This window comes from Peromyscus maniculatus, chromosome 10 (genome assembly GCF_049852395.1).
Source record: "Peromyscus maniculatus bairdii isolate BWxNUB_F1_BW_parent chromosome 10, HU_Pman_BW_mat_3.1, whole genome shotgun sequence".
Taxonomy (NCBI): domain Eukaryota; kingdom Metazoa; phylum Chordata; class Mammalia; order Rodentia; family Cricetidae; genus Peromyscus; species Peromyscus maniculatus.
Window position 1 is genome coordinate 62529069 of NC_134861.1, and position 24209 is coordinate 62553277.

The 24209-nt window shown below is 43.2% G+C and overlaps 1 protein-coding gene across 18 annotated transcripts in view; it reads left to right on the forward strand.

The window, feature by feature from the left end:
- Positions 1-24209, forward strand: part of Limch1 (LIM and calponin homology domains 1) — a 325160-nt gene that overhangs the window by 137359 nt on the left and 163592 nt on the right. For all 18 annotated transcript variants that reach the window (XM_015993475.3, XM_006974628.4, XM_076546389.1 and 15 more), the window contains exon 3: positions 17779-17848. In XM_015993475.3, coding sequence (XP_015848961.1) covers positions 17779-17848 — 70 coding nt within the window. The remainder of the gene's footprint in view (positions 1-17778; positions 17849-24209) is intronic.

Sequence of the window (24209 nt, forward strand, 5' to 3'; positions counted from 1 at the left end):
CTTTGGAGTAGTCAGGAGAACACCACTCTGACCACCCCTCTCCCGTAGATCAACAGCCACTTGATGAGGTGGGAGCAGCTGAGAAGGACCTGTGAGCCTCTCAGATGTAACTGAGCTACCATGTGGTTACCTGGACCTGATTTTCATCTTGGTCCCCAGAGGATGATTCAACTACGGTTAACAACAAACGTTGCAGAGTTAGGAACGGATCTGTAGTCTATTGTAGTTTCCAAAATGATGTTTGTGGCTTTCCTAAGACTTGACAATTACTTAATTCATATGAATTCACCGAGCAAAGAAGCACTAAGGCCCTGCCAGGGACTAGCCTTTATACTCCTGCTAAGATTGGAGAGGATGGACTCTTCCTAATTAATTACATTTTCTGTGATTTGGGATAAGTAGGGAAGCCAAGGAGTTTTGGTAATCAGGTAATGGAGGACAACAGTCTCTACCTAGGGAACGCTTCAGTGAAGAGGCAGCTTTTAAGCCGTGTTGTAAGGGATGAGCAGAAGGTCATTAGGCTGTAAAGGACTTGGTGGGTAGGACCGTGATAAAGACAGAAAACTGCAGGTCTAGGAAAGTATTTGGTCACAGGAAGGGTAGGCCAATGTTTAGCACATGGACAAGGTGGGGCACACTGGCGATGTGAGATCGGTATCAGAGCAGACTGTGAAAGCAGCCCGTTGAAGGGATTTCCTCAGCATTGGCGAGCAGCTGGCAGCCCGGGTTGTTTCTATACGGAAGATCGGTGATTTGGGACTTGAATTTGAGGATACGGACTCTGTGGTGGAGACTTTGATTACTTTTTTCCTGTGCTCTAACACGAATATGTGTAACTGTAATGCTGTGCTCCCCTCTCACGGCTAAAGGCGCCACACACAGGCTCTTTACACCTGTCTCGTTCTGTTCACCTGCAGTTAGAATTCCTGCTACGTAGTTCTCTTCTTTGTTAGTCAATTATAATGTGGGTTTCCTCCCCAGAGAATTAAGTGTTCTCCTTTTCTCTCTCTCTCTCTCTCTGAGAATGGAGCCAGAGGTGGACACATCAGACTGGCACCGACCGGTACGAGGCGGGGCGGAAACTGGCTTGGGGGAAATGATACCATCGTGTACAGCATGAGGAGTGTGAGGTGTGGAATGTATATATCTGGCCTGTGCCAAGTTTGCCGTTCATTTCACACTCCTCTTGCGTTCTCACTAGTTGGTGTTTTTATCCTCTTTTTTCAGAGGGAGAAAGGTCGGCTCCCGGATGTTGACTACTTCCGTAACGTGAATTGTGCATTGGGGTTGGAATTGGAGTGCAGGCCTTTGTTTCTGGTGATTCCTGTCATGCTTAGGATCTTCTGGGCTTTTGGTTCTGAGAACTTCTTATTGAAGGAGAGTGCCGGGGGCCTAGAGAGGGCCGCTTACCCGCCTTGGGCTGGACATGGAAGCCTTTCGAGTTGGATCACAGCGTTTTCACTCTCTAAGGTTCTTCTCCACCCTCCTGACAGTGAACATAGCAAGAACTGAGGTTTTTAGCTTTGTGAAGGAAACACTAATTGCAGTCATTAATACATAATTACTACATGGCACAATGGTGATTACATGTATCGCTGTCTGTGTCAATGTAACTTTATACCACTCTATTTAGCTTCACTAAATTCTGTTCCAGTATTGCCATTTTCACAGTTCATTAACCATGTGTGCCATCTCAAACTGGGAGCTTATAAAAGCAGAAGAGACCTTGAGTAGAAGTCTTGGTGGGAAAGGCAGTTTGGGGATGTGGGTTTGATTACTAGGTGAAGGCATTTGAAGGGTGTTTATTACTTTCCTGTTGCTGTGATAAAACACTGGCCAGACGTAACTAGGAAGAAAGGGTTGATTTGGCTTACAGGTGGCAGTCCATCATTGAGAGAAGCCAAGGAAGGAACTCAAGTGAAAACCCAGAGGTAGGAAGCAGAGCAGAGGCCACCATGAAGGGACAGTGCTTACTGGCTTACTCCCTCCCCCTGGCTTGCTAAGACTGCATTTTATACAACTCACCTGCCCAGGGGGGTGGTACTGCCCGCAGTGAGCCGTGCCTCCCACGGCAGTTACTAATCATTAATCAAGAAGGCGTCCCACAGACATGCCCACAGCCAATCTGATGGAGGCTCTCCCTCAATTGAGATTTCTTCTTCTCAGATGACTCAAGTTTTTGTCAAGCTGACAAAAATGCAGTTCAGAGGGTAGGTATCCTGTGACGATAGAAAACCTGGCCGTCATTTGGAAGAGAGAATGATCTGGTCTAAGGCTTGGGTTTTAGAAGTGTGGATATCCTGGGCTTATTAGTGTGGGGGCTGGGGATTATTTGTTGGGGTGCAGGAAAACTGAAGTATGTGGAGTGCCGTAAATGAGACGTCTGTATCACCACCTCTTGGCCTCTTCCAAGGCCTTCATGGAAGAGGTGGGGCAAGAGATGGTAAGAGCCAGAGGTCAGGGGGGACCAGTGTGAAAGAGTTTGTTCTGTACATGTCAGGACTGCCGTACTCATGAACTCAACAGCAATTGTAGTTGCCTGCACGAGGCCAAGCCAGCCAGCGTTTTAGTATGGAGTGGGGAGGGGCTCGTGAGACTCCACCCTGTCTGAGGATCTGCTGAGAACTGATGGCCTCAGCCGTCTGTTTACCTGAAGGGTGTGGCCCCCAGCAGGTTAGCCATGCTCCAGTGGATGCTGCCACACCTGTGAGTGTACGGGCAGCACAAATCGGACGTGGTGGGTAATTTAAAAGAAATGAAAGGAAACATAAAGGTGGTGGTGGGGGGGACAGGAAGTTGGGGGTAGATCCGAGAAGAGTTAGGATGTGGAGTGAGGTTGTGTTAATATGGTCTTGATTGTTGTAGAATATGTGAAGGTGTGTTACTTTTGTTGATGTTGCATTTGTTTAACTCTGTGAAGCTGTGTTACTGTGCCTGCCTAAAACACAGATGGTCTAATAAAGAGCTGAATGGCCAATAGTGAGGCAGGAGAAGGATAGGCAGGGCTGGCAGGCTGAGAGAATAGATAGAGGAGAAATCTGAGCGGAAAGAAAGAAGTAGCTAGAGAAGGAGGGGGCCTCCAGGGCCCAGCCACCCAGCTACACAGCCAGCCACAGAGGAAGAGTGGAAATAAGGTTACAGAAGAAAGCGGGGATGCCCAGAGGCAAAAGGTAGATGGAAAACTGGTAAGAAACAAGCTGAGTTTAAGGCTGGGCATTCATAATTAAGTATTTGGGAGCTGGGTGGCGGGTCCCCCAGAAGAGCCAAAGACCAAAAAATCCCCAACAACACATGATATGTGAATGAAATTCTCAAAGAATTAATAAAATATTTTTAATTGGGGGATGATAGGAAAGGACCCTGTGTGGATTTAAGAAGTGCAATCTGTGATCCTGACTCTATCCGTGGGAGCTCTGACCTCAGACGTGTGCCTTGACCTTGACGAGTGACTTTCCTTCTCTGTATCACTTTATTCGGTCCCTTCTGGTCCCCAGAGGCCAGAATTTCGAGACAGCAGGAATGGCTGTGCAAGAGATGCATGGCCAGAGAGCTTGGAAATGAACCAGAGGACTCTGGGAGCTGCAGAGAAATGCTTTCCACTTCTTCCAGTGATCGTAGCTCATATGACAGAAAGCTCCACGGGAAGTATGTGACCAGGTGTTTGGTTTTAGTGTGAGGACAGTATTTCCCTGGGTATAATTTGCCGCATGGGTTTCCTTTTCATCGAATGAGGTCCTCCTAGTGAGAGCTAACGCGGGCTTGACATCTAACTAATAAACACTACATCACAGTGGTTTAAGATGACAGAAATGTGATCCCATTTGTGCAGCCTGAGTTTGGCATTGGCAAAGGCTAGAGGTGAAGCCAACCAAAGCTAGTGGGTGGTGAGGAAAGAGAATGAAGAATTGCCTGTAAGGGTTTTAGGACTAGGCTGGGGTGGGCCATATTACTGCTGCCCAAACTCCATTGGCCAAAAGTCTGTTACGTGCCTACAGTGAATGGGAAAGGAGGCTGGAGAATGTGGCTTAGTCTGTCTGGGAGAGAAGGAAGGCAAGTGTGGAGGGTCGGTGGACAGACTCTTGGAGTTCTGTCAGAATAACAGTGTTAGTCAGCTCAACTTCGTGGGCCCAGGATCAACTTCCTGGCTTCAGGTCAACAGAGACCTTCTTTAGAAAGTTCCTGTGTTGCTCTCCATTGGCTCAAGGCAGGTGGCTTAAACGTGACCTACCTGTCACCCACTCTGGACAAAATGCAGCACCCCCGAAACATTTGGTTGATGTTAACGATGACAGTTTGTATTCCAACAGTATTTTGTTCACATGAAACTTCTCCTTGGCTCAGGTTTTGCTTTTCCCTTTCTTTTAGTAATTTCCTCCCCCCGCCCCCCACCAAATCTTAAGAGTTTGTTAATGTTCCTGGTTCTGCCAAGACAACTCTAAAAAGAAAACTTTAAATGACATCTGTAACAGGTTTGTGGTCAAGGTTGCATTGATCACGTGCTTAGGTTTGAAACCAGATGCCATGTTAGATTAAATGAAAACGCCTGTCCCTTCATTCAGGGCTCACAGTCAAATCTAGAAAACCATCAAGGAAACCATGTAGAAAAACACTCTTGAGCCAAATGAAAAAGGACACAAAAATGGGCCATTTTGTCATCACTGTTCCCAATTGCAGCTGTACAAACCAAGCTAATGAGACGATGATGTAATGTATTGTTGTAAAGGACAAAGTCATTTCCCGTGAGATGAAGCCTAAACTTCCCATCCTGGTGTTTGAGGTCTATAACTGCCCTCTCCTCCTCTAGGATAATTACAAAGCCCGGATCTCGGAAGCCAATCATTTGTAGAGTAAGTTCAATACTCCCTAAAATTCTCAGTCCTTTACATCTTACTTTTTAACCTCCTTCCTATTACAGTCTGATAGCAGTCTGTGTGGTGGGCTAGTTCACCATGTCTGGACAGAATTTTCGTAGCATCACATGATTTTGTGCCCCTTTCCAGAGTTCTTGTATAACCTCTGAGAAGAAACAGAAGTTCTTTCTCCAAGGCCAAAGATTAGAGACGGGCTTTGGTTTGTTTGTTTTTTGTTGTAGGTCTAAAAAAGCATCTTCACTTTGCATTTATAAATACAAAGCAATGCTTACGCAGTGGCTGAGAGGCCACCACGTACTGCGTATGAGGAGGCAGAATGTTGTTAAATGCAGTCCGTGGTTGAGTCGGAATGTTGGTGTCATTCCGGGCTCAATATTTTTTTTTAAGGAGTCCAATAGTGAGTTACTCTTTAAGAACTGTATTTACTGGATTACATGCTACACACGTTTTTGACACGTGGTGGCTGTGCATGGGTGGTGTGACAGTGAACCATACATGTGCAGAGTCCTTGACTTCCCATGGCTCTTAAATCCACTAGTGAGCATGCACTGCATGGTAGAGACCTGGGTCTTCCATGGTTGCCTTTGTGTATCATACCTGGCTTCAGAGTCAACATCATGCGGGATCAACAGATAGATAACTTGTTGAGTATATGAAGAAACAGTGGAATGGCCTTTTTTACATAAGGGTCACAATGTATATCTTATTTTGAGTTTCTATTGCTGTGATGAAATACCATGACCAAAAGAAATTTGGGGAGGAAAAGGTTTATTTCACTTAGTCTTACATATCACTGTTTATGATCAAAGGCAGTCAGGGCATGATCCCAAACCGGGCAGGAACCTGGAGGTAGGAGTTGGTGCAGAGGCCATGGAGAGGTGTTACTTACTGACTTGCTCCTCCTGCCTTGCTCAGCCTGCTTTTTCATAGCATGTAGGACCACCAGCCCAGGGGTAGCATCACCCACAATGGGCTGGGTTCTCCCGTATCAGTCACAAGTTTAAAAAATGCCCTACAGGCTTGCTTAGAGCCTGATCACATGGTGGCATTTTACTCAACAGAGGCTCCCTTCTCTCAGATTGCTCTGGCTGAGTCAAGTTGACATGAAGCTAACCAGCACAGTGTGCTGGATTTAGAATGTGAGCTTAGGGTGTATGGTTTAAGTTGTATCAGAAGAGGCACATTTCTTTTTACTTACCTTCAGTGATGTTACTTTTTTTTCCATAATTGAGGATTGTCCAAGATAGTAGTTTTTCTTACTCAGTGTTTTTCACCAGACATACACTGCAAGGCAGGTGGTATATATCAGTTGATATAACTCATTTTTCTGAGATCTTTATCTGGTTATCTTTGGTCAGTGAGAGAAAGTAAAAGTCATTTTAGGTTTGGGCAGCTGGCTAATGGGAAATTGAAATGAACCACTTGGACTAATCTGCTACAGAGGGACATGCTCAGTTACTGAATAAAGAAGCAGGCAAGTTGCATTTATCACAGCCTCACAGTGAGCTTTAGCTGGACGCTCAGCACCATCCTAGATGGAGGTGAGGGCTTTTTCACTCCCGTTTTATGAAGGGGGAAACTGTAACCCTTGCTGAGGGGCTTCCCAGTAACTTAAGAGTTGATGAGTGTGGAATTTGCCTGTTAGAACTTAAGCCTGCTGGCTCCCAAGGTCTTTGTCTCTCTGGGCTCTTCACTCTGAGTGCCATAAATTATCTGTATGATTTGGGGGGGGGGTTGTTATTTTTTTCTGATTCCTGTAATACACATCACTTTATATATAAAATTGTAAAGATCACTTATTCACGAATGGTGTTTTACACATTTGCAGTAGGTCACTTCAGCCTCGATTTGAAAATGCTTCCTATTGAATTTGGAAAAAACAATCATGACACCTCACCTGGACATCTTACACTCTATTCCTTGACTGGTGGACCACTTCCTCCTACCCATCATGCTCTGCTGCATTGAGCTGCTGAGCATCCCTGACATATACCAGCCCTACTCTTCCGTCCAGGCCTCTCTATTAGCTACTCAGTCTATTTGGAACTGCTGTCCGCATCTCGCTTGGTGGCTTTGTAGCATTCAGTGTTTTGTTCTTAAATGTTACCTTCCAAGAGCTTAGCCTTCTGACCATCAATTGAAGTATCCCTCACATGACTGGTCACTAGGCTGGTCTTCAAGTGTTTACGATTCTCTGAAGATTCCTTTTTGTTAGTTTACTTATTTTCTCCTCCTCTCACTCATCTGTACCACAGAACAAAGTCTTTTCTTGTCCACTTGTTGTACGCCTAGAATACCATGCGCCGCTAACACTTGACAAAGAATAGTTGGTTAAGTAAGTCTGTGGCAATAGTTCCTTCTAGTTGGTTCTTTTGTCTTCATCATTTTTTGTGTTAATGGTTTTATAATATGAATATATTTAGCCTGAAAATATAGGATGACACATTGCTTTCATATTTTTTATTGTGTAAAATTATACTAATTTCCAAGAAAGAAAGAAAGAAAAAGTTTTGAAACAAGGTTTCAGTTTATAGACCAGGATAGCCTGGGACTCACCCTCATCCTCCTTTAGTCTTCCAGGCACTGGGATTTGCAGGTGGCACCTCCATGCCCAGCCCAGAATCATCATTCAATGAGTACAAAGCTGATTTGTTACCAGACAGAGAGAGTAAACCATCTCCAAGGCAGTCTAGCTAAAGGCTTTGGAAAGGATAACCCACAGCAGGGACGGTAGGGGATACCCACAGCGGGGACAGTAGGGGATACCCACAGCGGGGACAGTAGGGGATACCCACAGCGGGGAGAAAAGACATTCTGCTGTGTCTGGGATTCCTGCTCATGATGTTGTAGACCATCCATAGGCTGAGCAAGAATGTGATGTGTCTTCAGTGTACCATCCCCTTAATAGACAGTTGCTTCTAGTTCTGTTCACTCTTACAGATACACACACACACACACACACACACACACACACACACACACACACACACTTAATCCCAATGTTGGGATTAAAGCCTTGTGCCACTGTGGCTGGCCTTTACCCCATGATATTTTGACATTGTTCTTTGTTGTGCTTTGAAGCTGCTCTCCCTCCCTACCTCCCCTCCCCTCCCCTCCCCTCCCCTCCCTTCCCCTCCCCTCCCCTCCCCTTCCCTAACTCTCTTTGGAAAGCATTCTTTTTAAAATGAATTTATTTTTATTTTATGTGCACTGGCATTTTGCCTGCATGTATGTCTGTTTGAAGGTGTCGGATCCTTTGGACCTGGCATTACAGATAGTCATGAGCTGCCCTGTGGATGCTGAGAATTGAGCTCAGGTCCTCTGGAAGAGCAGTTAGTGCTCTTAACCACTGAGCCATCTCTCCAGCTCCAAGCTGATCTTTTTTTGTTGTTTGTTTGTTTATTTATTTTTTTGAGTAAAACCAAAACTTATTCTAAGCCACAGTCATCCTAGGGTCTCCCCTGCTATATAGCCTCCCTGGTTCTGTGGGTTGCAGTCTGATTGTTCTTTACTTTGTATCTAGAATCCACTTATGAGTGAGTACAAACCATGTTTGACCTTCTGGGTTTGGGTTACCTCACTCAGGGTGATATTTTCTAGTTCTGTACATTTGCCTGCAAATTTCATGCTGTCATTGTTGTTCTCTGCTGAGTAGTACTCCATTGTGTATACATACCATATTTTCTTAATCCATTCTTCAGTTGACGGGCATCTAGGTTGTTTCCAGGTTCTGGCTATTACGAATAGTGCTGCTATGAACATAGTTGAGCATGTTTCTTTATGGTATGATTGAGCATTCCTTGGGTATATGCCCAAGAGTGGTATGGCTGGGTCTTGAGGTAGTTCGATTTCCAATTTTCTGAGAAACCACCATACTGATTTCCACAGTGGTTGTACAAGTTTGCATTCCCACCAACAGTGGAGGAGTGTTCCCTTTGCTCCACATCCTCTCCAACATAGACTGTCATTAGTGTTTTTGATCTTAGCCATTTTGACAGGTATAAGGTGGTATCTCAGAGTCATTTTGATATGCATTTCTCTGATGATTAAGGATGTTGAGCATTTCTTTAAATGTCTTACCCTGATACCCAAACTACACAAAGATGAAACAAAGAAAGAGAATTACAGACCAGTCTTCCTCATGAACATTGATGCAAAAATACTCAACAAAATATTGGCAAACCAAATCCAAGAATACATCAAAAAATTATCCACCATGACCAAGTAGGTTTCATCCCAGGGATGCAAGGATGATTCAACATATGAAAATCTGTCAATGTAATACACCATATAAACAAACTGAAGCTGATCTTTCTAAAGGAGCAAACTGTAGCATAAATAACCATCCCGAAAGGTGAAGGTTGTCCTGGCCAAATAACCAGCTGTGTCTCTTGGGATGTCTTCACATGTGATTGGGACTTAGTTTTTTCCCTATAGGCATGGTGGAATATACATGTAACCTCTGTCTTGGGACAAGGCTTTTGATAATAATGCACCTCAAAAGGGACATAAATATAAAATATCACCATGCTCATCATTTAACAGCATGTTGTTCATAAACTTATGTGGTGGTGGTGGGGCACTTGTGGCTTTAAGTGAAATTATAGATGAATATTCTTCCGCATAGCTGCTGTTGCATGTCTCATTGTTTTCCTAATACACAGAAACTTTTCCTCAGTTTAAGGCAAAATACAAGATCAAATCCAGGTGCTGGGCATCTCTACAATGTGAATTTGATGTTATCTTTTATTGTTGTGTACTGTAAATTCTGTGCAGAACTGAGAGACTGTTTACATGGAAAAACACAGCTGTACAGTCTTGAAAATATCCCACATGTGCGAGAGAGCAACATGGCCTGCTATTTTTATTATTTTATTTTATTTGGATTTTAGTGAAACGTTTTGAGAGAGGTTGTAGTGTTCCGTCATTCTTTTCATTAAAGTGCAGGCATTATAGTTTGCTTTATTTCTTTACCTTTTGGACGTCTTCATGGGCTAGTGAAATAAATGCCTGTCATCAGAATACTCCATGAAGGATTAAAGTAATGATGAGTTTATAAAAGATGAGTGAGTTAGAGCCATCATTACTACAAATACCAATGAGTCCCTTGGAAGCAGAAGACAAAGGATGCCTTTTGAGAAGAAAATTTAGTCAATGCATTACGGAGGAGAGGTGTTTTTTCTGCGTTCATTACTTAGAAATGTGGCTTAAAACCTAGTGGCAATGCTATTTCATTTGACTTTTTTAACATCCGAAATGATTTAAACAAATGGCATGTCTAAAATGCTCTCCGTCAGTCCGTTTACAGTGGCTGAAAAGCTTACACAGAAACCTGGGGAAGTGTTTACGGAGTGTATGGGCTGGGCTCTGTGCTAGTTTCTCCCGTTTCATCTCTTTAAAGCCACTCCGGAACCTGTATTACAGCTGATAAAACAGGTTAACAAATGCGTCAGTAACACCACTAGAAAAGGACCCAGCTGGGGGTTGTATTCAGGCAGTCCTCAGAAGGAATGCCCCCCCAGGCCACCCCCATCAGCTCTCCAGTATCCTCTGTGCTTATTAAGAAGGACATAGCCTCCATATGCATTGATAAGACGTGCTCTCCAAAGCAGGTTGTCCAACCTCCAGGACACACAGTATTCATAGGCTCCTCTGTATTCATAGGCTCTTCATCAAGGATTTAGCCAACCACAATAAAAAATATTTGGGGGAAAAGTCATATCCCCATTGAACGTGTACAGACCCTCTTCTCCTGTCAGTATTTCCTGAATAATGCAGTGTAAGAACTATTGCCTGGCATTGCATTGTGTTAGTATAAGTAGAGATAATTTAAAGTATGTGAAAAGTGCAGAAATGACATTTTATACACAGAACTAGAGAATCTAGAGATTTGGGTACTCAAAGGGGACCTGGAAATAATCCCCTGTGAATACTGAAGGATGACTACTTTGCTAAGACAAGGCACAGGACAGTGTATGATATGATATGATGTGGTATGGTGTAGGCTATGTATACCTGCCTTTAAAAAAAATATGTGTACTTAATTTTTTTTTTTTTTTTGAGACAGGGTTTCTTTGTGTAGCTTTGCGCCTTTCCTGGATCTCGCTCTGTTGACCAGGCTGGCCTTGAACTCACAAAGATCCGCCTGGCTCTGCCTCCCGAGTGCTAGGATTAAAGGCGTGCACCACCACTGCCCGGCTTAAATTTTTTTTTTTTCCATTGAAAATTTTTCACATTGCCTTCAGGGGATAGACGGAGGCCCCATGGGAGCATAACAACAGCAAGTGTTCTACATTTTGCCACGTATCCTTTTGACCACCTTTGAATTGTCAATACTGTACACAGATGTTTTATAATTCTATTTTAAGTGACACTATGAAGAGCTACTAAAAAAAGGGAATGCATGTTAAGAATTCTGTCCATTCGATTGTACAGAGAGTAAGAGATATGGGATCACCCAACCTAAGTGGGAGGTCTTCATCAAACCCCCTCCTTCAAAAAGCTTAGGGGTCTGTGAAGAAGAGGAGGAGGAAAGATGGTAAGAGCTAGGGTGATGGATGCCCCCAAGGAAACAGTGTCTTCCAGACACAGCAGGACCAATGTACATATGAACTCACAGACAGCATGGCAACATGCACAAGACCTGCGTTGGTACAAGTCAGAAAGGACCCAGTACTAACAAGAGGAAGTGGCCATGGAGTCCTTCCCACAAGAAGCTAATTGCAGTTGATACCTGCTGGCTAAGAGAAAAATCAGTTTTCACCACTTATATCAACCACAGTCCAGGGAAGTTGTCCCACCCAAGAGCAGTTGGCCAACACACACACACACACACACACACACACACACACACACACACACTTAATCCCAATGTTGGGATTAAAGCCTTGTGCCACTGTGGCTGGCCTTTACCCCATGATATTTTGACATTGTTCTTTGTTGTGCTTTGAAGCTGCTCTCCCTCCCTACCTCCCCTCCCCTCCCCTCCCCTCCCCTCCCTTCCCCTCCCCTCCCCTCCCCTTCCCTAACTCTCTTTGGAAAGCATTCTTTTTAAAATGAATTTATTTTTATTTTATGTGCACTGGCATTTTGCCTGCATGTATGTCTGTTTGAAGGTGTCGGATCCTTTGGACCTGGCATTACAGATAGTCATGAGCTGCCCTGTGGATGCTGAGAATTGAGCTCAGGTCCTCTGGAAGAGCAGTTAGTGCTCTTAACCACTGAGCCATCTCTCCAGCTCCAAGCTGATCTTTTTTTGTTGTTTGTTTGTTTATTTATTTTTTTGAGTAAAACCAAAACTTATTCTAAGCCACAGTCATCCTAGGGTCTCCCCTGCTATATAGCCTCCCTGGTTCTGTGGGTTGCAGTCTGATTGTTCTTTACTTTGTATCTAGAATCCACTTATGAGTGAGTACAAACCATGTTTGACCTTCTGGGTTTGGGTTACCTCACTCAGGGTGATATTTTCTAGTTCTGTACATTTGCCTGCAAATTTCATGCTGTCATTGTTGTTCTCTGCTGAGTAGTACTCCATTGTGTATACATACCATATTTTCTTAATCCATTCTTCAGTTGACGGGCATCTAGGTTGTTTCCAGGTTCTGGCTATTACGAATAGTGCTGCTATGAACATAGTTGAGCATGTTTCTTTATGGTATGATTGAGCATTCCTTGGGTATATGCCCAAGAGTGGTATGGCTGGGTCTTGAGGTAGTTCGATTTCCAATTTTCTGAGAAACCACCATACTGATTTCCACAGTGGTTGTACAAGTTTGCATTCCCACCAACAGTGGAGGAGTGTTCCCTTTGCTCCACATCCTCTCCAACATAGACTGTCATTAGTGTTTTTGATCTTAGCCATTTTGACAGGTATAAGGTGGTATCTCAGAGTCATTTTGATATGCATTTCTCTGATGATTAAGGATGTTGAGCATTTCTTTAAATGTCTTACCCTGATACCCAAACTACACAAAGATGAAACAAAGAAAGAGAATTACAGACCAGTCTTCCTCATGAACATTGATGCAAAAATACTCAACAAAATATTGGCAAACCAAATCCAAGAATACATCAAAAAATTATCCACCATGACCAAGTAGGTTTCATCCCAGGGATGCAAGGATGATTCAACATATGAAAATCTGTCAATGTAATACACCATATAAACAAACTGAAGCTGATCTTTCTAAAGGAGCAAACTGTAGCATAAATAACCATCCCGAAAGGTGAAGGTTGTCCTGGCCAAATAACCAGCTGTGTCTCTTGGGATGTCTTCACATGTGATTGGGACTTAGTTTTTTCCCTATAGGCATGGTGGAATATACATGTAACCTCTGTCTTGGGACAAGGCTTTTGATAATAATGCACCTCAAAAGGGACATAAATATAAAATATCACCATGCTCATCATTTAACAGCATGTTGTTCATAAACTTATGTGGTGGTGGTGGGGCACTTGTGGCTTTAAGTGAAATTATAGATGAATATTCTTCCGCATAGCTGCTGTTGCATGTCTCATTGTTTTCCTAATACACAGAAACTTTTCCTCAGTTTAAGGCAAAATACAAGATCAAATCCAGGTGCTGGGCATCTCTACAATGTGAATTTGATGTTATCTTTTATTGTTGTGTACTGTAAATTCTGTGCAGAACTGAGAGACTGTTTACATGGAAAAACACAGCTGTACAGTCTTGAAAATATCCCACATGTGCGAGAGAGCAACATGGCCTGCTATTTTTATTATTTTATTTTATTTGGATTTTAGTGAAACGTTTTGAGAGAGGTTGTAGTGTTCCGTCATTCTTTTCATTAAAGTGCAGGCATTATAGTTTGCTTTATTTCTTTACCTTTTGGACGTCTTCATGGGCTAGTGAAATAAATGCCTGTCATCAGAATACTCCATGAAGGATTAAAGTAATGATGAGTTTATAAAAGATGAGTGAGTTAGAGCCATCATTACTACAAATACCAATGAGTCCCTTGGAAGCAGAAGACAAAGGATGCCTTTTGAGAAGAAAATTTAGTCAATGCATTACGGAGGAGAGGTGTTTTTTCTGCGTTCATTACTTAGAAATGTGGCTTAAAACCTAGTGGCAATGCTATTTCATTTGACTTTTTTAACATCCGAAATGATTTAAACAAATGGCATGTCTAAAATGCTCTCCGTCAGTCCGTTTACAGTGGCTGAAAAGCTTACACAGAAACCTGGGGAAGTGTTTACGGAGTGTATGGGCTGGGCTCTGTGCTAGTTTCTCCCGTTTCATCTCTTTAAAGCCACTCCGGAACCTGTATTACAGCTGATAAAACAGGTTAACAAATGCGTCAGTAACACCACTAGAAAAGGACCCAGCTGGGGGTTGTATTCAGGCAGTCCTCAGAAGGAATGCCCCCCCAGGCCACCCCCATCAGCTCTCCAGTATCCTCTGTGCTTATTAAGAAGGACATAGCCTCCATATGCATTGATAAGACGTGCTCTCCAAAGCAGGTTGTCCAACCTCCAGGACACACAGTATTCATAGGCTCCTCTGTATTCATAGGCTCTTCATCAAGGATTTAGCCAACCACAATAAAAAATATTTGGGGGAAAAGTCATATCCCCATTGAACGTGTACAGACCCTCTTCTCCTGTCAGTATTTCCTGAATAATGCAGTGTAAGAACTATTGCCTGGCATTGCATTGTGTTAGTATAAGTAGAGATAATTTAAAGTATGTGAAAAGTGCAGAAATGACATTTTATACACAGAACTAGAGAATCTAGAGATTTGGGTACTCAAAGGGGACCTGGAAATAATCCCCTGTGAATACTGAAGGATGACTACTTTGCTAAGACAAGGCACAGGACAGTGTATGATATGATATGATGTGGTATGGTGTAGGCTATGTATACCTGCCTTTAAAAAAAATATGTGTACTTAATTTTTTTTTTTTTTTTGAGACAGGGTTTCTTTGTGTAGCTTTGCGCCTTTCCTGGATCTCGCTCTGTTGACCAGGCTGGCCTTGAACTCACAAAGATCCGCCTGGCTCTGCCTCCCGAGTGCTAGGATTAAAGGCGTGCACCACCACTGCCCGGCTTAAATTTTTTTTTTTTCCATTGAAAATTTTTCACATTGCCTTCAGGGGATAGACGGAGGCCCCATGGGAGCATAACAACAGCAAGTGTTCTACATTTTGCCACGTATCCTTTTGACCACCTTTGAATTGTCAATACTGTACACAGATGTTTTATAATTCTATTTTAAGTGACACTATGAAGAGCTACTAAAAAAAGGGAATGCATGTTAAGAATTCTGTCCATTCGATTGTACAGAGAGTAAGAGATATGGGATCACCCAACCTAAGTGGGAGGTCTTCATCAAACCCCCTCCTTCAAAAAGCTTAGGGGTCTGTGAAGAAGAGGAGGAGGAAAGATGGTAAGAGCTAGGGTGATGGATGCCCCCAAGGAAACAGTGTCTTCCAGACACAGCAGGACCAATGTACATATGAACTCACAGACAGCATGGCAACATGCACAAGACCTGCGTTGGTACAAGTCAGAAAGGACCCAGTACTAACAAGAGGAAGTGGCCATGGAGTCCTTCCCACAAGAAGCTAATTGCAGTTGATACCTGCTGGCTAAGAGAAAAATCAGTTTTCACCACTTATATCAACCACAGTCCAGGGAAGTTGTCCCACCCAAGAGCAGTTGGCCAACACACACACACACACACACACACACACACACACACACACACAAACACACACACAAACACACACACCCTCCCTTTTGTGGACTTTTTGCTATATTTTATTGTTTTTTTGCTTGCTTGTTTTGATTTTTGTTTGTGTTTCTGTAGGGGTTTTTGCTTTTTTTGAGAGAGAGAGAGAGAGAGAGAGAGAGAGAGAGAGAGAGAGAGAGAGAATGAGAATGAGAACATAATGTTAGGTGGGCAGGGAACTGGAAAGGTTCTGGGAGGAGCTGGGGGAACAGAAAAACAACATCAAAATATATTATATGAAAGATTAATTAAAACAATTAATTTTTAAAATTCTGTCCCCCCCCCCCTTTTTTTTTTTGCTTTGGAAACCTTATATCTGTGTATTTTAACCCAAAAGTTAATGTGATTCTAATACTACCCAAGAGAACATACTGACCTAGGTCATGTGGATTCTGGGCCCGGTGAGGCCTCTGAGCATCTCTGGGGAAGTAACTCAGCAATACCAGACCTCAGTTTTCTGTGCAATAAAATGGGAAGTCACCTCCAACTCAAAATGCCAACAACCTCAGAATAGGTTTTATAGAAATACTTCTTCAAAAAGATTAAAGGCATGGCTAACCTAACTTGGTTCGTGGAAAAGAGTAGCCACCTTGGCCTCAGTGAACTAAGTATCCCATGCCCACTCTGACCATTCCATGCTGGAGCAGTGAGCGGGATTTGTAGTGAAGTATCCAGAGAGCTTGTGTTAAGCTTCGGTAAAAATCAGAGTGTCCTGTCCCGCTGCTACAGGCTGTCCCCATCTATGTGGAGTGTTTGAAAGAGTCTCTGTTAGTGTGACCTCTGTAGTGTGGGGCCTGGAGTGTTTGCTGTGATCTTGGATTGCAGGAAGAAGAGCAGAAGTCAGCAAACCTTTTCTGTAAAGGGCCACAGAGGGAACATCACACACTTTGTAGACCATATGTTCTCCCTCTGCCGCTGAACACTGTGGCTATAGACAAGACGAGCTGTCTACTATTCATAACACATGGCCTTGGTTGCAGCTGTGTGCCAGTAAAACTTCATTTATAAAGCAGGTGTTGGACACCCCTGGCCCATGGGTTTGTAGCTTGTTGATCATTGAGTTATAGTCAGCTTCTAATTTCTCTTTATGTAGTATTCTGAGGTAAATCATCTAGCTGCCTAATTTTTTTTTTTTTTTTTTTTTTGGTTTTTCGAGACAGGGTTTCTCTGTGTAGCTTTGCGCCTTTCCTGGGACTCACTTGGTAGCCCAGGCTGGCCTCGAACTCACAGAGATCCGCCTGGCTCTGCCTCCCGAGTGCTGGGATTAAAGGCGTGCGCCACCACTGCCCGGCTCCTAATTCTTAAATAAGCACTTATATTCTACGGTCCCTTACTGCCCACGAGCCCTTAATGAGCATCCGACTTTGTAAGGACTGCACTCTACCTTTTCCCCGATGCTAACCATGTTTTCATTTTACAGCTTGCTTACCCTTCTTACTGCTCTTCACACTCGGTTTATATTTCCTACAGACTGCAGCTCAGTTGCTCTTGTGTTCTCTTGCTGGTAATTCCATTTTTTACATGCACTTAAGCTTGCCCTGAAAAATCTTTTGCTCGAGTAAAATTTTTGGTACCTAGGGAATCGTGGTCAACCTTGTTTCAGAACTTCAGGATGTGAGTGGTCAACCCCTTAGAAAATACACTCTTTTTAAACAAAGCTCAAACACATCTAACAACCACTCCCCTCAAAGCACAAATAGGGCCTGGAGACGGAATTTGTTTTGGCAAATCATTTGCAAAGATCTGTGTTGGTCTCTGAACCTAGTCCATCCCTGAAGAGGTCATTGCCTCAGCCAGGAGAATTGGCAACGTTCCTTACCTGCCCTGGGTTGCAGTACATGCCTCTGATTCTAGACAGTTCTCTCCTAGCCTCAGCCCACCTCGAATCTTTGTTCCCATGAAACACTTCTCAGTCTCCTCCTTTCTCCTCTCCTAACTTTCCAAACTCTGTGACTCCACCTGCTGTCCACAGACTTGATGTTGGCAGAGCTCTTGACTTACAGAGGGAGGCTGGTAGATGATCAGGATTTATGGCATGCTTGAAATCCACAGCTTTTCCTAGTCAGCAGGTTAGCCATAGCCCTGGCTCTAGGTGATTTGTGTGATCCATCTTGCTTTATGTCTCACCTGACATTCTGCCTTTCTCACGACAGGTTGCTGAATGCTATAAAGCCAGGACTTGTTAAAAAGGTCAATAGATTGCCTACCCCCATTGCAGGATTGGTGAGTATCCACAATGGAGATTTATTTTCCAATATTCCTTTGCTCTAACCTGAGGGTCACACCAGTGCCATTGATCACAGTTCTTTCCTGCAATATGTATTCTACTTGAATGAGAATGCATCGACTCCACTCCACTCCGAGATCCCTTGAACATGAAAAATTCCAGCCATGTCCAAATGGCATCTTAATCATTGTTTGTATTTTTCCCAAGAGTGATAAAGTCCTCCAGTCTTAAAGAGGTAAATTTGTTTTGGGGCAAGAGGCTGATAATTCGGTTGACCCAGGAAGGGAATGTGAGTTGAATTACATGTCCCCTCTGGAGTGCCTCATTACATTCCACTTAATGGAGGAGGGGAAAACAGAGAACTTGCAAGAGGAAATATTGCCTTAAGTTGCCTTTTTCAGTGTTAAAACTCTATGTTGGTTTAAATGTTTCAGCACTGGCTAGTTGCAAACCAACTCTTCCCAAGACGACTCATGCCAAGGTTACCCAATGATTGTTACCTGGTGAACCATGCAAGAATGGTAGAATTTCATGTTCACATCAGATCAGGCAGGATATAGCTTTCAGGTATTAATGTGTTTTATAACTCTTAGCCATTAATAGTAGCCATTTAACTGACACTACCTTTGTGTAGATAAAAGGAAAAATGAAGAACAGGAAGATGACCAAATCTTAATTCTTGAAGGAGCTGCTACAACACACACACACACACACACACACACACACACACACACACACACACACACACACACGGATGTGTGGCCTGGTAAGATTGGCCGACTGTTTCCTTGATTATTACCTTCTCTGCCTGTGTTTTTGCAGGAAAACAATGAAAAAAATGTCAAGAATTTAGGCTGGCTCCTGCCTAGGCCCGGCTGATTGTTTTAACGGTTCTTAGTTATATCATGGTGACTGGTTAAAATTAGATGTGACAAGAAGCTATTGTCCTCGAAGACTGTGGGGGTCCTGGTGGGAAGGCATGATATCAGTGAGTTAAACAAACAGGATTCATTCGTTAAGAATGGCTGTTTCTGTGGGTACACTTTCATTCCTAGATTGGGTGGTAGAGAGCTGGAGATCAGTCATTAAAATTCCATCTAGTTTGTTTGTCAGAATCATGTAGCCAAGTGAGCTAACAAATAGGGAGAGGGTAGATATATAAACTTAGGAAGAGTGGTTTTAAATAATTCTACCAAGTGTATAATATATGAGTATTATGGATAGATCACATATGTTAGTATGTATCTACATCCATTATTTTAGAACTCTTCTTATTAAAGCCATCTCTTCCAGATGTTGAAGCTATGGTCTTTATGACTGATGTGTATCTCCTTGGCTTTGAGCCTGGGGCAGCCTCTGACCTTGCTGGGTCAGAGCTCTGGGAATTAGTGTCCCAGGAATAAGATGAAGTACAAAGTGAAGGAGGCCCCAGGACACACTCATGAGCTGCATGCAGTTCTGTACACAGTAGCTAAAGGAAAGGGAGGGGTGGTGGAAACTTTAATTTCAGATGTGACTCGTGAGTAATTTTAGTAATAGTACATGTTTGAGTACCTACATGTATTTTGATATTCTTTCTTGGGGAGTAAACATGTGTGCAGAGTACGCTGTGTGGTGCATGCTTAGGAATATCTGTGTGTGCACGCCCATGTGCACAGGTAAGGAGGCCAGAGTAGGACTTGGGTGTCTTGTTTTATTTCTCTTCGGGTTACTACTTCAAAACAGTGTGCCTCACTGAACCTAGAGCTTGCTGGTGTTTGCAAGCTTGTACAGATGCTTGGCTTTTTATGTGAGTGCTGGAGATTCAAATTAGGGTGCCCAGGCTTGCAGAACCAGCACGCTGACCCTTTGGCCCAGCTCCCCAGGCTTATTTTGCTATTATTATTATTTTTAATTTTATAATTTAATTTTACATATCAGCCATGGATTCCGCTGTCCCCCCCCCCCATTTTGCTATCATTTACCATAGATACTGTTCTTTCAATGTCAGACAGTTTGATATAAGCAAGAGGTCTTCAGCTGTTTTCCTGCTTGTATAGATGACTTCTTTCTCATCCTCTTTTTTTCCCATGTTCTGGATCTATTCTAGCTGACATTTCCCTGCTTGTTTTCATTCTTTGTCACTTACATCTTTCTTACTAAATTGCTATCTTCTGACCATATTTAATATGTTAATGTCAAGTATTAAGTAAATTACTTTGGTAGTTTAGCATTTAAAAAATGCTTTCCTGCTGGGCTGTAGTAGTAGCACACAACTTTAATCCCAGCACCGGGGAGGCAGAGGCAGGCAGATCTCTGTGAGTTCGACACCAGCCTGGTCTACAGAGCAAGTTCCAGGACAGCTAAGGCAATATTGAGAAACCCTGTCTTGAAAAACAAAAACAAAAACAAAAACAAAAACAAAAACAAAAAAAAAAAAAAGAGGAAAGAAAGAAAATGCTTTTCTTTTTTTTTTTTTTTTTTTTGGTTTTTCGAGACAGGGTTTCTCTGTGTAGCTTTGCGCCTTTCCTGGAACTCACTTGGTAGCCCAGGCTGGCCTCGAACTCACAAAGATCCGCCTGCCTCTGCCTCCCGAGTGCTGGGATTAAAGGCGTGCGCCACCAACGCCCGGCTTGAAAATGCTTTTCTAAGCACACTTACTGCCCCAGTGGTTAAGGAATTGTCAGTGTTTCCACTCTTTTTGACAAAATTCTGCTCATTTATCAAGATCCAACATAAAACCACCTGTGTGAATCCTGGAGCTTATTTAGTCTCTTAATATCTTTCTTTACAGAATATGGAGGCCATCCCCTGATACTGGAGAAAATAGGTTAATGCTTGAGAAAGATAAGCATCAACTTTGTTTAAATATACTCTGGAGAGTAAGATGGTGTAGCAATTTGAAATGAAAGGCCTGTAAGTGTTTAGTATTTATGCTAAGACAGTATGGCTTTAATGCTTATTAGCTATGATCACACATACCAATAATGGCCATCAGTTGGCCCAGTGTTACATTAAAAATCACAATTCTGCCAGGCAGTGGTGGTGCACGCCTTTAAACCTAGCACTCAGGAGGCAGAGGCAGGTGAATCTCTGTGAGTTTGAGACCAGCCTGGTCTACAGAGCAAGTTCCAGGACAGCCAGGGCCACACAGAGAAACCCTGTCTTGAAAAACAAACAAACAAAAGAGTAACAACAATAACAAAAAAAACCCCACAATTTTGAAGAGATAATAAGACAAGTCCAAATGCAGGCACATGCCGCAAAGCAGTAGGCCTGTGCTCTGTAACACTGTTAATGTCAATTAAATATATGATGTTATGGTAGCATTGTAACCATTTGGGTAGGTTTGCAAATTTTTATATTGGCACAAAGATGAAGATTCAAAGAAAATTCTGTTTTATAGGAGGAGACTCCAAATAAGCAATACATCTAGGTTGTTGCCCTTGTATTAGGTATATTTTTCAAATGATATTTCCTTCCTCCTCATATTTATTATTGTGGGTTGCTCACCAGAGATGATGAATCAGCTACAGTTGACAGCCAATTGAAAGCTTTTATTCCAGCTAGCTATGACTACAGTTAGCTATTTAGGGCCCAACAGTAGGCCCAAGTGTTTAGGCTAAGGGGTTTTCAAAAGCAAAAACCAAATCCTGGTAGTTCACTTGGCAGATGCAGGGGGAGGTTTTATGCAAGCTAGCAGTTTAACAGAAACTAAGATAAGCAGTTAGCTGTAGGGAGTTCTGCACAAGCAGGCAGTTTAACAGAAGAAAGTTATTTAGGATATCTTGTCCTCAGGTTCCTAGGGTAGAGGTGGGTGGTTTTCCATGGAATTCTCCATCAGGGAGATCAAATTTTAGTTAAACCTGAAATGGCTGCAGTGAGAATACAAGATGGAGGAAACTCTTCACTGTCTTTCCCTGTCATGTTCATGACACCAAGGAAAAGGCGGAGAATACCTCAAATGTGCCTGGAGACTTCCAGGTTGGTATTTACATTGCCAGGGAGTTGGCAGACCACCAGCCAACTATTGATCAAGAAGCCTCAGGTCTCCTGAGAAGTGTGTTAAGGGTTTTCTGTACCAAGAGACGGGGTGGGGAAACTGTATATTTGTGTGTGTGTGTGTGTGTGTGTGTGTGTGTGTGTCCTAACGGATTAGTATTGAGAAGTCAATCCAGTAAGATGGCCCAATCACTCAACCTGAAGATAAACAGCAAAGGGTGTTTTCACATACCAATCCAGAATTACAAACACATGCAGATGCACAGAAGCATGAATAGGTGTATTTTACCTCCTGAGCTGCGGTTACAGAGAATTCAGGGGCGAAGGTGTTAAAACAGAGTAGCTGAGAACCATTTCCTGGCAAGAACGCACACAGACCCTGGATCCAGGTCTGGGTTCCTTCTGTAACGTTGACATCTGAAGCTGCGTGGTGACTGCCTGCAGATGCTTGCATTCTTCTTTAGGTGTTAGAGAAACCGTTTGCTGCTGCCAGAGAGAAAGACCTCAAATTCAGGGCTTGGCCTACCAAAGATTTTTTTTTTTTAAGTATCCCTTTAGTCTGCCAGCTCATCAGCATTGCATAATTGAGTCACGTCCTGAAGTTCCAGTCAGCGGTTGTTAGAGGATGTTGAAGGCCATTGCACACCAAGTCCTTGCTTACCATGGGAGTTTGCAGCTGGATCTTTTGGCTACTGGGATTTATTTTTTTAACGGCCATTTACATATGCATATGAGAAGTGCAACTAGAGATAGATGCTACTGGGGGATGCTGCCTCAGGTCCTGAACTCTCTTAGAGCTATCTTATTCCTTTGGTTTTACATCCGGGACCACAAGGATGAAACTGATCTTAGGGGAAAAAAAACCTCGCAGATGGAAAGACATTGTAGTTACATCTGTTTTATAGATGCAGGCATGAGGGCATGTATTGGGGGAGTTATTCACTCCAGATTAGTCAAACAGTAAAAGCTAAGGAGTGTGCTGAATCCTAGACACTCGTCCATTACCTATCCCACTGTTCCCAGTTGAAGACAGGGCGGATTCATGACAGATTATTTTGAATTCTTTAAGCAAGGGGGAAGGCAAAGTCTGACCTCCCTAGACTCAGAAATTTTTTTTTTTGCATAAAGGATGCATTTTTCTCTAACCAAGATATTATTTCAAATATGGGTAGAGCTGCGCTTCCTGGAATGGATGAAATGTAAGTTTCTGGAAACTCTGCAGACTTCTGGGAGCTTTTAGAAGGCATCTGTGGTGTGGTTGATGTCTTATTGTTTGAGGGAGATCAGAGCAGGGAGATTGATGAAAGGGCGGTAGAGATTTCCAGACTGTAAGAAGATTAAACACATTGTTTTAGACAGGAGGTAGGTTTGTGGCGCTGTGGAAAGCGGGTGTGAAAGCCTTTACGCAAACTTCATCTTTTTAAGAAAAGGACAAGATAATAAACTTGGGCCCCAGGTGTTGGGGTGCCCACCAGCCAGTGAGCGGTCTCCCCCAGAACCTACCCTGAGGTGAGCTCCCATGTACCAGCCCACTCTCACGAGCACCTTGTCTTTGAGGTAGCTAGTCTATCACTTCCCCCAGAATTTCTAGCACTTTCCTCCTCCTCCTCCCAAAGTTTATCTTACGGCCAGTTCAGAGAAAGCTCAACAAAAATTCTGTTCTTTACTTCTGTCTCTATTTCAGTTAAAGTCATTATTTTTGGCCACAAGGGACAGAGTGGGCAGTAAGAGAAAGGCCAGGGTATAGCCATCACAGGGCACACACACACTCACGGATTAAATGTCTATTCTGTGCCAGGTACAGCACCGCACTGTTCTTACTCCTCACAGTCACACTGAGATGTCATCCTGGCTGGCCCCTGGTTAGATCTCAGGACCTACAGTTCACTCAGTCTTATTCACTCTCCTCTCCAGTAATAAGAGACAGGGTAGGAGTTTAAAGCTGGGTTCACCCAGCTTCCGGTACTGTGATTTTTCCACCCTGTCACACTGCCTCCTCCAGACCTCATCACGTAGACCTGAGTGCAATACTTCCGAACATTTGTTTGGAAGCCTTGACCTCCAAGCAGAGCTCACGTGGTCTTAGAAGACCACCACCCTTCTCGTTTCCGATGGGTTTGCTGGGGATTGTGGACCCTACAGGAAGTATTTCTGTCAGCCCAATTAAATCAAGCTCCACCTGGCCACATCCCAGGAATCACAGTCAGTGACGTGTATAGTCTGACAACCCATAATAATAAGAAAGCATTAAAAAAAATCTTTGCTGGGGGCTAGAGAGGTGGCTGGTGGTTAAGAGCAATTACTGATCTTCTAGAGAATCCCGGTTTGGCTCCATGTGGTGGCTTACAACTGGCTAAGAATTCAGGTCCAGGGGAT